This window comes from Simochromis diagramma, unplaced genomic scaffold, assembly GCF_900408965.1.
Source record: "Simochromis diagramma unplaced genomic scaffold, fSimDia1.1 OVJJ01000466.1, whole genome shotgun sequence".
Classification (NCBI taxonomy): domain Eukaryota; kingdom Metazoa; phylum Chordata; class Actinopteri; order Cichliformes; family Cichlidae; genus Simochromis; species Simochromis diagramma.
In genome coordinates, this window is record NW_024387287.1 from 414748 (window position 1) to 429488 (window position 14741).

Below are 14741 nucleotides of genomic sequence, written 5' to 3' on the forward strand. Positions count from 1 at the left end.
TTTGTTATCTTACTTTGGGTTTTTTGTTTAACTATAACAACAAAAGCAGAGCAGTAGGTAGAATAACTGTTCAGGTAATACAATACAAATATAAAAAAAAAAATGTTCTCCCTTTCACTAAGCTATTTGTTTTGGCTTTAAAAAAATACTTCAAACAAAACACCAAATAGTGAAGAACAGAGGTTTTGTTTAGAGGATTTTGTTCAGGAACAGTATCATGTTCACATTTTTCCTTTTTATTGCACGTCAGCTATGACTTAGTAACTGTCCTGCTTCTGAGAAAAAAATGTCTCAGTCAGTCAGTCAGTGTTGCTCAGAGAGGGAAGTGTTGCTGCGTTGTTTTTTCACCAAAGTAGTGCATCGTGATCCTGAGGAATTCGTTTCTCTTCTCAGAAGCTGTACGATTCAGTTAGGAAATAGAATTTATTCTGACGTGTCACTTCTCATTCTGGTCGGGAGCCCGCAGTGCCTCTGACTGGAAATCACTGCAGGCAGGGGTGAGGACAACAGCATAAATTATCGGTACTTCACTCTCTCCGATTAAGGACATTGCAATAAAGCACTACCTTACCAGGGATCACAACATCATTAGGGTTAGATTTCTAACACTGCCACCCTTTGCTTTGTTGACAGCGATGCAAACCTTTGGCCACACAGTTCCAGTAGCAGACATATCTCTACATGTTCAGACAAGACTGTGTGAATCAGGCCTTTATGGTCAAATAGCTGCTAATAAACCACGACTAAGGAAAAGCAACAAGCAGAAGAGATTTGTTTGGGCCAAGAAACACAAGAAATGGAGATTAGACCAGTGGAAATCTGTGCTTTGCTCTGATGAGTCCAAATCTCAGATGTTTGGTTCCACAAAGGTGAACTGATGGTCTCTACATGCATGGTTCCCACTGTGAAGCACGGAGGAGATGGTGTGTGCGTGTGTGTGTGGGGGTTGCTGGTGAGACTGTTGGGGATTTATTCCAAACTGAAGGCACAATGAAACCAGCATGGCTACCGCAGCATCCTTCAGCGACATGCCATCCCATGATTGATTTTCCAACAATGACCCCAAACACACCTCCAGGTTGTGTCAGGGCTTTCTGACCAAGAAGGAGAGGGATGGAGTGCTGCACCAGATGGCCTGGCCTCCACAGTCACCTGACGTAAACCCAGTGGAGATGGTTTGGGATGAGATGGAGCGCAGAGTGAAGGCAAAAGGACCAACAAGTGCTCATCATCTCTGGGAACTCCTTCAAGACTGTTGGAAACCATTTCAGGTGATGATTATTTCACACTACAATCTATTAGTATTTTATTATTTAATTTACTTTAGTAGTTACTGATCTTACAGTCTTGGAGCAACTATGACCACATATCATCCTCTGGCAGTCAAGGTTACAAAGAAGTCTAAAATTTTACTTTTTGAGTTAGCTACAGTAACAAATGAGCCATTGTACTTATATGAACTAAAGTGAAAGACAAAATATCACTTTCACCACTCTTATCGTCTTGGATGTCATCTGCTGTACTCTAAGGCCTCTGCCAGTGACTTCTGCCTCTGGGTCAGGTGTCGGGGTCTGTGGGGATTTCTCTCCTCCTCTCTCTCTGTTTTTGCAACTTGATGTTTTTGTGTTTGTACTAGTGGTGTGATGGTGTCCCAGGGTTTTATTTGTGGTGCCAGCCAACAGAAAAAATAAAATGCTCAGACTTTTTCCCCTTCTAGCTTCCCAAGCCTTATCGTGGTGATCTGTTTGTATCATTTTCTTTCAGTATTGCCTCTCATGTGCTGGATGAAGATGAGGAAAGGCTGGATGTCCTGGATATGTTGAACTTGGTTGTTAGTACAGGCCCTAGGTGGTGTTAATGTTTGCTCTAATAAATGAAACTCCTCTCTACAATGAACAATAAAGTTGTATACACTGAAAAACAGCTGTCCAGCTGTCATAGGGCGAAAGGCGGAGTACACCCTGTACCCCGCCTTTCGCCCTATGACAGCTGGGATAGGCTCCAGCGCCCCCCGCGACCCTGAAAAGGATAAGCGGAAGCGAATGGATGGATGGATGGACACTGAAAAACAGAGCAGGCAGGATATTGGAGTATTTATTTGGAATATACAAGCAAATAGTAAGACCAGGTTACAACTGTGACAGAAGAACTTCAGGTGTTAGAAGTGAGATGTAAATATGTGATAATAAAACAACGCTAAACAGCTAACAAGACAGACTGATTACAATATTAAGTCTGAAATATACCTGTGGGTTTGGTGCTTAATATGCTGCTGCTGCTGGTAGTTGTTCAAACTGGGCACCAAAGTATAAAACCCACTGAAATACAACACAATATGCGACTGATACTACGGAAATACAGAAAGCTCTCAGCTTGTTCACTTCTCTAACACTATCTTATCAAATGACAACGTGGTGCTTCTTCTTTAGGCTTTGCTTTTGTCTGAGGTGTCATGCTCTGTGCTCTCCCCTCCACTGCCAAACCTCCGGTTCAGCTCTGATGTCAACACCAAGCAGCAGGATTTCTGCCAAAGAACAGAAGAAATGTTACAGGATAAAAACATTCCATGCCATGATTACATTGTGATATTCTTTCCTACCTTGCCATCCTTAGCTTGGTTGTGGGCCCTTGATAAGAGCTCCAGCAGGGCTAGCAGGAGCCCGATGCCCAGACCCAGTCCCAGGAGGAGGAACAGGCCCCGTAAGTCATAGGGTTGCAGGGCCTCGGAGATGTGGGCTCCACCAGTGCCAACACAGCTGCTGGCCCACCACTTCTCACGCAGGTATGTTAGCTCACCAGACTCACTGAGCTGGAGGATGGCAACAGTTAGATTCTTCACCAGCGGGGATCCTAGCAGGAAATAAACATGCGATTTGAGTGAAGAAAGAGGTTTCTGAATGTCTCACCCCATTACCATAAGTGTTTACCATTTTCCACAGTGGCACAACTCACCACCTTTACAGTTTAGTTTTTCTACTTATGACAGGAACTACTTTTTGGAGTGGCACAAATAATTTGGGTGGAATCTTATTGTGACACCTGATTGTTTTGTAAATAGTTATTTAAAAAATGCCATTGCCCAGTCTTTGTCTCTGCTGCAGGGGATAGGTGGTACAGCAGACTCGAGGTAATCAGGTGGATGAACTTTTTTCCCTTTTTTAGTGACGCCAGGGACGGGAGAGGAGCGTGGAGGCAGCTGGAAAGCTGATCACGGCAGAAACACTGGTGCCAAATCAAGCTGCATTGTTTACTTACATACATATATACCCACATGTGTGGGTTACCAGAGCACTGTGTCAGGTAACAATGCAATTATGGTATGAATTACAAAATCCTGTCCATTTAATGGCTGAAGGGAAACCTGATTTGTTAAACATGTTTGTGGTTTTCATAGTAAGAAATCTATCTTTTTCTTTCATTTTTGTGTGATTTTAGGGTAATACACTATGTCAAAATTAAAAAATACCTATAAAGTCAGTCAGTTTTTTAAGGTGAATTAATTTTAAAGGTATATCTATGACCGAGAGGGTTAAACTCTGTAAATGCTAATGGACTCATACAAGCACTTTTTCTATGCTTAAGTGCTTTCTAAGAATCCACACATTCACATTGATCTTACCTGAGGATATTTGGCCTGCAGACCTGAGCAGCCAGGAATCAAACCACCAACCTTCTGATTAGCAGATGACCTGATCTACCTCAGCCACCTCTTTGTCAATACTGATTTTATTCAATCAAATAAAATTGTCTCACTTTGTTTTTTGGGGGTTTTGTTTCAAAGTGAAAACAAAGTGAAACTTTCAAGCATATACACTGACAATAAAACCTGCCATAAACCTGCCATTTTTAACCTTAATTTATATTTTATTCCTTCCTAGTTAAATTTACCCTTTTTAATTTTTCATATTTATTTCCTATCTTATTCATAGCCTTATACTTTTTTTTTTCTTTAGGTCACGAGCAGTTGTCCAAGCATTTCACTACATATCGTACTGTGTATGACTGTGTACGTGACAAATAAAATTTGAATTTGATTTGATTTGAAATGTTGCCATAAGACAGATGCAAGTAGGTTGCTGTCCTATTTTTACTTGTGTGACTGAACCAGTAGCTCCGTCTGAACTAGGAGGTAGCTTTGTAACGCTAAGTGTGTCCAATGTTTTGTCAGTTCAGTCAATTTAATGTGAATCTGCTCTGCTAAGATTGTCTAAGGAGGGAAGTAGTGATATGAACTCTCTTGTTTGTAGTATTCCCAGAGTATTTTAATGTATTTCAGAAGCTATGACATGGTATGATTTTCTCACCCAATAAAGGAATATTCAATATATCAGTCTACTCTTCATTCTATCAGAAACAGTTATCACTGCTCGTACATTTTCTTTTTACACATATATGTAAGCATTGAGCCAAATTTAGTAATGCCATCTTAATAAAATAACAGCATTTGTCTATTATATTTAATATATCTATATACACACTGTCAAAGATGCTTGTCTTTGAGTGAAGATTTAAGGTGATAGGAAATATAAATAACTGCAACTTGAATCTTTACTGAAGCTCAGTATTTGACACAGAGTTCAAGTTCACTGCTGTAATAACTAATAATGGTTAATATAATAATAACTTTGATATTGGCCATATTATATTTACATTACCAAAGTAAGATGACTTTAGTCTCATGAACAACATTAGCTAATTGTTATTAACTAGCTAATCTTAAAATGACTGTTCAGTACAGAAATGAAGCCCAACAATCATGTTTTTACAGTCCTGTGGTCTCAGCCTCAGATACTTATCAAATCAAAGTGATGTGATAAACAAAATGAACTAACAGAAAAACTTTTCTCCTTCATTTCTGTCAAACGATGCTGTATGAAACGTTTCCAGCTGTTAGTATCATAGTTGCTAGGCAACCTGGGCAGCGCGACGGGAGCTAGACCGTCCCATTTCACAAGCCTCACACTTCCGGCCTTAGCAGTCTTTGAGTGTGCGGCCCTTGTGGACCGTTAAGGCTGTGTACTTTAAGGCTGCAGAACCTGAATTGGGATACAGCCAGTGTGTCAATGTGGCATGTTGTATAGAGCACTCTGAGTAATCTGGGAGACTAGAAAAGGGCTATATAAGAATCAGTTGATTCAGTGTCTGAACAGAGTTTCATCATGTTAGTTTTGCACTACTATGTTCCGGCACATGTTGTTATTACATGGCTTGATTAAGGTACACATTAAGCTGACATCTGGGGCCAGAGCTGAAACTGTTCTGGGCCAGCACAGAGCCAGCAGTGTGTCTGCAACTGGCCTTGTGCTGGCCCATGTGTGGGCCACCAAAGATCTGGACCACCAAAGGGCCGTCATTCTTTGCGGTATGCGGGCCATGTTTAAGCACATTGTGTGGGCCAGATCCGGACCATATCAATTTTGCCATCTGGGTTTAAGTATGTTTTAATGTTTTAAAAAGGAAGTTCACATGCTAACTTAAGTTAAGAAAACAGGTTGAATAAACTGAGAAACTGAAAAATTAAAGAAAGCAGCATCCTGACAGATCCAAGCAACTCACCTAGAGGTGCTGCTATGGCGTAGGACCGCATAGAGATGACCTCTGGTGAACGGGTCAGTTTACAGTACCGAGCTACTGCCAAGTCCAAGGACACTGCTTCACCAATAAATGCAAAGTTTCCTTCCTGTGTGCGGCGTATACCCTCTTCTGCGTTGGACACATAGCTTTTTTTACGCTCCATGTGCTGGTAGATACGCCGGTACACAGGATTGTTGGAATTCTAGGAAAGTAAAGTAAAATATTTATCATGTTTATTGAACCTTTCCCATATGTTATGTAGCAGCACTAATGACTATGAATGCTAACTAGGAGTAACTGATCATGCCTTAAAGAAGAGCATAGTAGATCCAGATTCAATTGTGCCGTAATTGATTACATCCTGGTTAGCCAGGTCTGCAAAGCTCTTAATGGAGATGTGTTTGCTGTTGGAGTTCAACGCAGACTTTAAGTTGCAGAGGTAGCAGGCAAGCAGCAATACAGAAAACAGCCACCAGATGGCACTGACTACACGTCCAGACAATGCCTTGGGGTGAGGACCGGCTCCTGAGAGGACAAAGAAAGTGGTCAAGCAGTCAGCAGGTGACAAACAATCAACCAAGAAACAGAGTTGCAGTTTCAACGGAAAATAATGTATTTATATTATTCAAACAGAGCCTACTCTTGATGTTCAGCTACTTGAAATATATATTTTCTACTGATATTTTTATGCTGTTTCACTCTGCACAATTCTCTCATATTTACAGCAGGGTTATTTAAAAAAGCATAGATTTTTCCTTTTGTCTTTACAGTAGTCAGTGTATATACACAGATTAGTCATGTGCACTCTTCACTATTCATTACATAGCCAATCAAATCATTACTGAGAGCAACATGAAGAGTGAGAAAAGAAGTGTTAAAGCTACTGTGAAGTTTTTACATGTCAAATAAACTTGAGAAAAACAAGAAAAGGGGGAATCCAAACTACTCCTGTCAGTTATTATTAAGCAGTTTATTTAAAAACAGCTTTATTTTTCAATGCAAACTTTATTTGCAGTTTCTTATTAATAAAATACCCCCAGCTCATTGTGAAAATGAAAAGTAGATGCTGAATTGACTGATTTTTAGAGAGCACTTTTATACTCAACTTATGCATCCAAAGCACTTCAAACAACTTGCCTCATTCACTCATTCATACAAGCACATTTTTCTATCCAACCTGCCCAAGGACACTTTGGCATTCTGACTGGAGTAGCCAGGAATTAAACCACCAACCTTCTGATTAGCTGATGAAGTGGTCTACCTCCTGCACTACAGCCATCACACATTTACACATAATACTAGCGAATTGTAACTTCTTTATTTTACTTGACATTCAGTTGTTGACTATATGCAGACATTGATACAAGTCTCAATATACTACATTGAATTGTTATGCATGTGGAACTTGTCATTTTCATTTTCCTTATTTGATCTCTTTCTTTAGGTATTACAAAATGATCCGTGTACCGTAAAACATGTTACTACATATTTGTCTTAAGGCATGTAGAAAGTGGCAAGCAGCAGAAGAGTGCATTTCTGTGCTTTAATTTAGTGGACTGCTGCAATACCTTGCAGGGTGAGAGCTCCTGTGATGTACCAGAAGCTGTGCAGCAAAGTGAAACTGTGTTCTTCTGTGTCTGGCTCAGCCCATTCACTGGGACTGATCCTGCAGGATAAAACAAATGAAAGCTTTCATAACATAATTCAAGATTCAATTGTATATACAACATTCAACCACAACAACAAAATCATTGAGATGAACAAAATAACATGGATGATCCTGTTACAATGCAACATTGCAATGTTCTGCTAGGATGTTCTGCTGGTATTCATGTAGATCACATTATTTTTTTTTACATATTTTACAGTTTGTTTTCCTGGTAACTTAGGATGTTTTTGGTTTTGTTCAATTCCTCATAGAGACAATAGTTGTCAAATTCAGGTTTGTAAAACAGGTACTTGTGAGTTGGCTATGTGGTAGCTCTCTTATAGAAGTGTAATCATCCATGCATATTTTTGCTTAACCAACCATCATCATGATAACAGCAACACCTGACAATGGTGGCCTTCCCCAGCACCCCCAAGCACTCTGCCATATTAAAAACTGCCCAGGAATGGCCTAAGACAGCAGTCCCCAACCTTTTTTGCGCCATGGACCGGTTTATGCCCGACAATATTTTCACGGACCGGCCTTTAAGGTGTCGCGGATAAATACAACAAAATAAAACTAGTACCGGTACCGAAAAAAAGAAGATTTATTCATAACACAAGTGAAAAGACCCAGGAAAACAGAGTTAACGATAAAAACGATAACAAAATAATGCTGAAAACCGATAAAAACCCTGAAAATCATACATTTCACACCTGAGCCTCAACTATTGCGGCCCGGTACCAAACGACTCACGGACCGGTACTGGTCTGAGGCCCGGGGGTTAGGGACCGCTGGCCGAAGAAACATGATAAAGAGTCCAGGGCATTGTCAAGCTTCTAAATTTGGGTTCGCAATCATAGTGGGATGTATCAAGAGAAGCCTGATCCACAAAGGACGCCCTTTTAACCCACCACAGGATCTAAAGCTAATGTGCCAATGCAGAGTCAGAAGGTATCTATGCCCCAAGAGCAACATGAGCAAGACCTACACATTATCAGGAAAGTAATGTTGTGGCTGATCCATGTTGCCTTTAATTATAAGTCAGTCTACATGTGTTTTGTGGACTTGGAGAAGGCATTCAACCGTGTCCCTCAGAGTGTCCTGTGAGAGGTGCTCCGAGAGTATGGGGTGTTTGGCCCATTGCTACGGGCCATTCGATTCTTATACAATCGTTACAAGAGCCTGGTCCGCACAGCCGACAATAAGTTGGACTCGTTCCTAGTGGGTGATGGGCTCCGCCAGGGCTGCCTCTGTCACAGATTCTGTTCATAATCTTTATGGCCAAGTGGAGAAAAGCTTTCACTTGGGTGGTCTCAGAATCTCTGCTTTTCGTGGATGATGTGGTCCTGTTGGCTTCTTTGGGTGATGGCCTCCCACTCACTGGAACGGTTCGCAGCAGAGTGTGAAGCGGTGGGAAAGAGAATCAGCACCTCCAAATCTGAGGCCATGGTCCTCAGCCGGAAAAGGGTGAGTTTAAGTATCTCAGGGTCTTGTTCATGAGTGAAGGGAGAAGGGAGTGGGAGGTCAACAGACGGACTGGCCCGCAGTGATGCAGGCGCTGTACCGGTCTGTTGTGGTGAAGAGGACGCTCAAACTCCCAGGCCTCTGATAGAGGACCCGAGCTTGAATTTTTTTTATATACATAAAAAAAAATATATATATAAAGAAAATAAAAAATTCCCCACTCCTTCAAGCTCGGGTCCTCTACCAGAGGCCTGGGAGCTTGAGGGTCCTGCGCAGTATCTTAGCTGTTCCTAGGACTGCGCTCTTCTGGACAAAGATCTCAGCTGTTGTTCCCGGGATCTGCTGGAGCCACTCGCCTAGCTTGGGAGTCACTGCACCTAGTGCTCCGATTACCACTGGGACCACCGTCACCTTCACCCTCCACATCCTCTCGAGCTCTTCTCTGAGCCCTTGGTATTTCTCCAGCTTCTCGTGTTCCTTCTTCCTGATGTTGCTGTCATTCGGAACCGCTACATCGATCACTACGGCCGTCTTCTTCTGTTTGTCTACCACCACTATGTCCGGTTGGTTAGCTACCACCATTTTGTCCGTCTGTATCTGGAAGTCCCACAGGATCTTAGCTCGGTCATTCTCCATCACCCTTGGGGGCATCTCCCATTTTGACATCGGGACTTCCAGGTTATACTCGACACTATGCTGGCCACTTGGTTATGGCGTTCCACGTATGCCTTGCCTGCTAGCATCTTGCACCCTGCTGTTATGTGCTGGATTGTCTCAGGGGCATCTTGCCTGGTGTGATAGACCCCAAACCTCTATGGATCTTGTACTCAGAGCTTGTTCTTGTGCTGCCATGATTAGAGCCTACGTGCTGTCTTTCAGTCCAGCTTTGTCCAGCCACTGGTAGGATTTCTGGGTATCAGCCACCTCCGCTATCTGCCCGTGGTACATACCGTGCAGGGGCCTGTCCTTCCATGATGGTTCCTCGTCTCCCTCCTCTTTCTTGGGTTTCTGCTGCCTGAGGTATTCACTCAGCACGCTGTCAGTTGGGGCCATCTTCGTGATGTATTCGTGGATGTTTGTTGTCTCATCCTGGACTGTGGTGCTGACACTCACCAGTCCCCGGCCCCCTTCCTTCCACTTAGCGTACAGCCTCAGGATGCTGGACTTGGGGTGAAACCCTCCATGCATGGTAAGGAGTTTTCTTGTCTTTATGTCAGTGGCGTTTATCTCCTCCTTTGGCCAGCCTATTACCCCAGCAGGGTACCTGATCAAGGGCAGGGCGTACGTGTTGATGGCCCGGATCTTGTTCTTACCATTCAGCTGACTCCTCAGGACTTGCTTGACCCTCTGCAGATACTTGGTGGTTGCAGCTTTCCTAGCGGCCTCTTCAGTGGTTCCCATTTGCCTGCGGGAACCCCAGGTGCTTGTAACTGTCCTCTATGTCTGCAATGTTGCCTTCTGATAGTTCGATCCCCTCAGTTCTGACGACCTTCCCTCTCGTTGTTACCATCCGACTACACTTCTCCAGTCCGAACGAAATTCCGATGTTATTGCTGTATATCCTGGTGGTGTGGATCAGTGAATCGATGTCTCGTTCACTCTTGGCATACAGCTTGATGTCATCCATGTACAGGAGGTGGCTGACAACTGCTCCATTCCGTAGTCGGTATCCGTAGCCAGTCTTGTCAATGATCGCACTGAGGGGGTTAAGGCCTATGCAGAACAGCAGTGGGGACAGGGCATCTCCTTGGTAGATCCCGCACTTGATGGTGACTTGTGCTATGGGTTTGGAGTTGGCCTCTAGTGTTGTACGCCACATCCCCATTGAGTTCCTGATGAAAGCATTTAGGGTCCTGTTGATCTTGTAATCAATCCAGGCAGTGCACAGGTTGGTCAGTCTGGTCTTGCAGTCTCGGCTGACTGCTCGGTCTACCAGGAGCTGGTGTTTTGCACCTCTGGTATTCTTGCCCGTACCTTTCTGTGCCCCGCTCATGTATTGAGCCATGTGCCTGTGTGTATATATATATATATATATACGTATGTATATATATATACATATACTGTATCATCACCCCCACCCGAGATTGGGTACATAGCCCCAAGTGCGATAGGAGAAGGATCGTTGAGTGCGAGAGGAACTGACCTGAAAAATAGGATCATGGCCAAGCTTGAAACCTGGATCCCCCGTAGCCGGTTACCAAGAAGTACCCTCAGAAGGTCTGCTAGATGATGTTAATGCAGCACTACGGACAATACCTACAACCACGATTACTGACACTAACAAGCTGATCTACAATACGGCAGCAGTGATCAGTGAGATGCTTGGCTACAAGTTGAACAGCCACAAGGGGCAGTACCCTCCATGGAGAAGGAGGCTAGAGGGCAAGATCAAAGTAGCACGGAGGGAGGTTAGCCAACTAACGGAGTTGCAGAAAGGTGCGACAAAGAAGGTGCATAAGAAATACAGCAAGCTGTCCATACCTGAGGCCTTGGAAACTGACAAGCAAAGACTCACAGCCTTGGCCAGCCGCTTGAGGAGGTACACCAGAGAGATAGAAGGCAGGAGAAAAAACCAGCTGTTCTCCACAGAACCAGCAAAGGTGTACTCGCAGTGGCAAGGGAACAATAATAATAAGAGAACAGCACCACCAAGGCTGGAGATGGAGCAATACTGGAAGAGCATATGGGAGAATGACGCAACCCATAACGGCAATGCTCAGTGGCTAGTGGATCTGAGGGCAGACCACAGCGACCTCCCTGAACAGGGTCCAGTAACCATCACAGTGGCAGATATCCAAGAAAGGGTCTCCAGTATGAAGAGTTGGACAGCACCAGGGCTCGACATGGTTCACGCCTACTGGCTAAAGAAGCTGACTGCACTCCACGAGCGTCTGGCAGCACAAATGAACCAGCTGCTAGTTAACCAGAGACACCCGGAATGGCTAACCGAAGGTCGAACGGTCCTGATCCCCAAGGACCCGAGACTCAGGTCAGCCGAGACTGCAAGACCAGACTGACCAACCTGTGCACTGCCTGGATTGATTACAAGAAGGCCTATGACTCAATGCCCCACAGCTGGATACTGGAATGCCTAGAATTGTACAAGATCAATGGGACCCTGAGAGCCTTCATCAGGAACTCAATGGGGATGTGGCGTACAACACTAGAGGCCAACTCCAAGCCCATAGCACAAGTCACCATCAAGTGCGGGATCTACCAAGGAGATGCTCTGTCCCCACTGCTGTTCTGCATAGGCCTGAACCCCCTCAGTGAGATCATTAACAAGACTGGCTACGGATACTGACTACGGAACGGAGCAGTTGTTAGCCACCTCCTGTACATGGATGACATCAAGCTGTATGCCAGAGTGAACGAGACATCGATTCACTGATCCACACTACCTGGCTATACAGCAATAACATTGGAATGTCGTTCGGACTGGAGAAGTGTAGTCGGATGGTAACAAAGAGAGGGAAGGTCGTCAGAACTGAGGGGATTTAACTACCAGAAGGCAACATTGCAGACATAGAGGACAGTTACAAGTACCTGGGGATCCCGCAGGCAAATGGGAACAATGAAGAGGCCGCTAGAAAAGCTGCAACCACCAAGTACCTGCAGAGGGTCAAGCAAGTCCTGAGGAGTCAGCTGAATGGTAAGAACAACATCCGGGCCATCAACACGTACGCCCTGCCCGTGATCAGGTACCCTGCTGGGGTAATAGGCTGGCCAAAGGAGGAGATAGAAGCCACTGACATAAAGACAAGAAAGCTCCTGACCATGCATGGAGGGTTTCACCCCAAGTCCAGCATCCTGAGGCTGTACGCTAAGCGGAAGGAAGGGGGCCGGGGACTGGTGAGTGTCAGCACCACAGTCCAGGATGAGACAACGAACATCCAAGAATACATTGGGAAGATGGCACAACTGACTGAGTGCTGAGTGAATACCTCAGGCAGCAGAAACCCAAGAAAGAGGAGGGAGACGAGGAACCATCATGGAAGGACAGGCCCCTGCACGGTATGTACCACCAGCAGATAGAGGAGGTGGCTGATATCCAGAAATCCTACCAGTGGCTGGACAAAGCTGGACTGAAAGACAGCACAGAGGCACTAATCATGGCAGCACAAGAACAAGCTCTGAGTACAAGATCCATAGAGGCTGGGGTCTATCACACCAGGCGAGACCCCAGGTGCAGGCTGTGTAAAGATGCCCCAGAGACAATCCAGCACATAACAGCAGGGTGCAAGATGCTAGCAGGCAAGGCATACATGGAACGCCATAACCAAGTGGCCGGCATAGTGTACAGGAACATCTGTGCCGAGTATAACCTGGAAGTCCTGAGGTCAAAATGGGAGATGCCCCCAAGGGTGATGGAGAATGACAGAGCTAAGATCCTGTGGGACTTCCAGATACAGACGGACAAAATGGTGGTGGCTAACCAACCGGACATAGTGGTGGTAGACAAACAGAAGAAGACGGCCGTAGTGATCGATGTAGCGGTTCCGAATGACAGCAATATCAGGAAGAAGGAACACGAGAAGCTGGAGAAATACCAAGGGCTCAGAGAAGAGCTCGAGAGGATGTGGAGGGTGAAGGTAACGGTGGTCCCCGTGGTAATCGGAGCACTAGGTGCGGTGACTCCCAAGCTAGGCGAGTGGCTCCAGCAGATCCCGGGAATAACATCGGAGATCTCTGTCCAGAAGAGCGCAGTCCTGGGAACAGCTAAGATACTGCGCAGGACCCTCAAGCTCCCAGGCCTCTGGTAGAGGACCCGAGCTTGAAGGATAAACCGCCCGCAGGGGCGTGCTGGGTGGTTTTTTTTTTCATACATACATATACATACATATATACATACATATACATACATATACTGGGAGTGCAGAATTATTAGGCAAGTTGTATTTTTGAGGAATAATTTTATTATTGAACAACAACCATGTTCTCAATGAACCCAAAAAACTCATTAATATCAAAGCTGAATGTTTTTGGAAGTAGTTTTTAGTTTGTTTTTAGTTTTAGCTATTTTAGGGGGATATCTGTGTGTGCAGGTGACTATTACTGTGCATAATTATTAGGCAACTTAACAAAAAACAAATATATATCCATTTGAATTATTTATTTTTACCAGTGAAACCAGTATAACATCTCCACATTCACAAATATACATTTCTGACATTCAAAAACAAAACAAAAACAAATCAGCGACCAATATAGCCACCTTTCTTTGCAAGGACACTCAAAAACCTGCCATCCATGGATTCTGTCAGTGTTTTGATCTGTTCACCATCAACATTGCGTGCAGCAGCAACCACAGCCTCCCAGACACTGTTCAGAGAGGTGTACTGTTTTCCCTCCTTGTAAATCTCACATTTGATGATGGACCACAGGTTCTCAATGGGGTTCAGATCAGATGAACAAGGTGGCCATGTCATTAGTTTGTCTTCTTTTATACCCTTTCTTGCCAGCCACGCTGTGGAGTACTTGGACGCGTGTGATGGAGCATTGTCCTGCATGAAAATCATGTTTTTCTTGAAGGATGCAGACTTCTTCCTGTACCACTGCTTGAAGAAGGTGTCTTCCAGAAACTGGCAGTAGGACTGGGAGTTGAGCTTGACTCCATCCTCAACCCGAAAAGGCCCCACAAGCTCATCTTTGATGATACCAGCCCAAACCAGTACTCCACCTCCACCTTGCTGGCGTCTGAGTCGGACTGGAGCTCTCTGCCCTTTACCAGTGTGTGAATGTGTGTGTGAATGGGTGGATGACTGAATGTAGTGTAAAGCGCTTTGGGGGTCCTTAAGGACTAGAAAAGCGCTATACAAATGCAGGCCATTTACCATTACCAATCCAGCCACGGGCCCATCCATCTGGCCCATCAAGACTCACTCTCATTTCATCAGTCCATAAAACCTTAGAAAAATCAGTCTTGAGATATTTCTTGGCCAAGTCTTGACATTTCAGCTTGTGTGTCTTGTTCAGTGGTGGTCGTCTTTCAGCCTTTCTTACCTTGGCCATGTCTCTGAGTATTGCACACCTTGTGCTTTTGGGCACTCCA

General features: G+C 44.5%; 1 protein-coding gene across 2 annotated transcripts in view; it reads right to left on the reverse strand.

Annotated features, from left to right (window-relative positions):
- Positions 1 to 2076: 2076 nt before the first annotated feature.
- The window catches only part of si:ch211-251b21.1 (uncharacterized protein LOC571720 homolog), a 31882-nt gene continuing 19217 nt past the window's right edge, over positions 2077 to 14741 (reverse strand). For both annotated transcript variants that reach the window (XM_040003688.1, XM_040003687.1), the window contains exons 6-10: positions 7143 to 7240; positions 5882 to 6099; positions 5557 to 5776; positions 2600 to 2850; positions 2077 to 2524 (exon numbers count right to left, since the gene is read on the reverse strand). In XM_040003688.1, the coding sequence (XP_039859622.1) occupies positions 2426 to 2524; positions 2600 to 2850; positions 5557 to 5776; positions 5882 to 6099; positions 7143 to 7240 (886 nt within the window). In that variant the 3' untranslated portion in view covers positions 2077 to 2425. The remainder of the gene's footprint in view (positions 2525 to 2599; positions 2851 to 5556; positions 5777 to 5881; positions 6100 to 7142; positions 7241 to 14741) is intronic.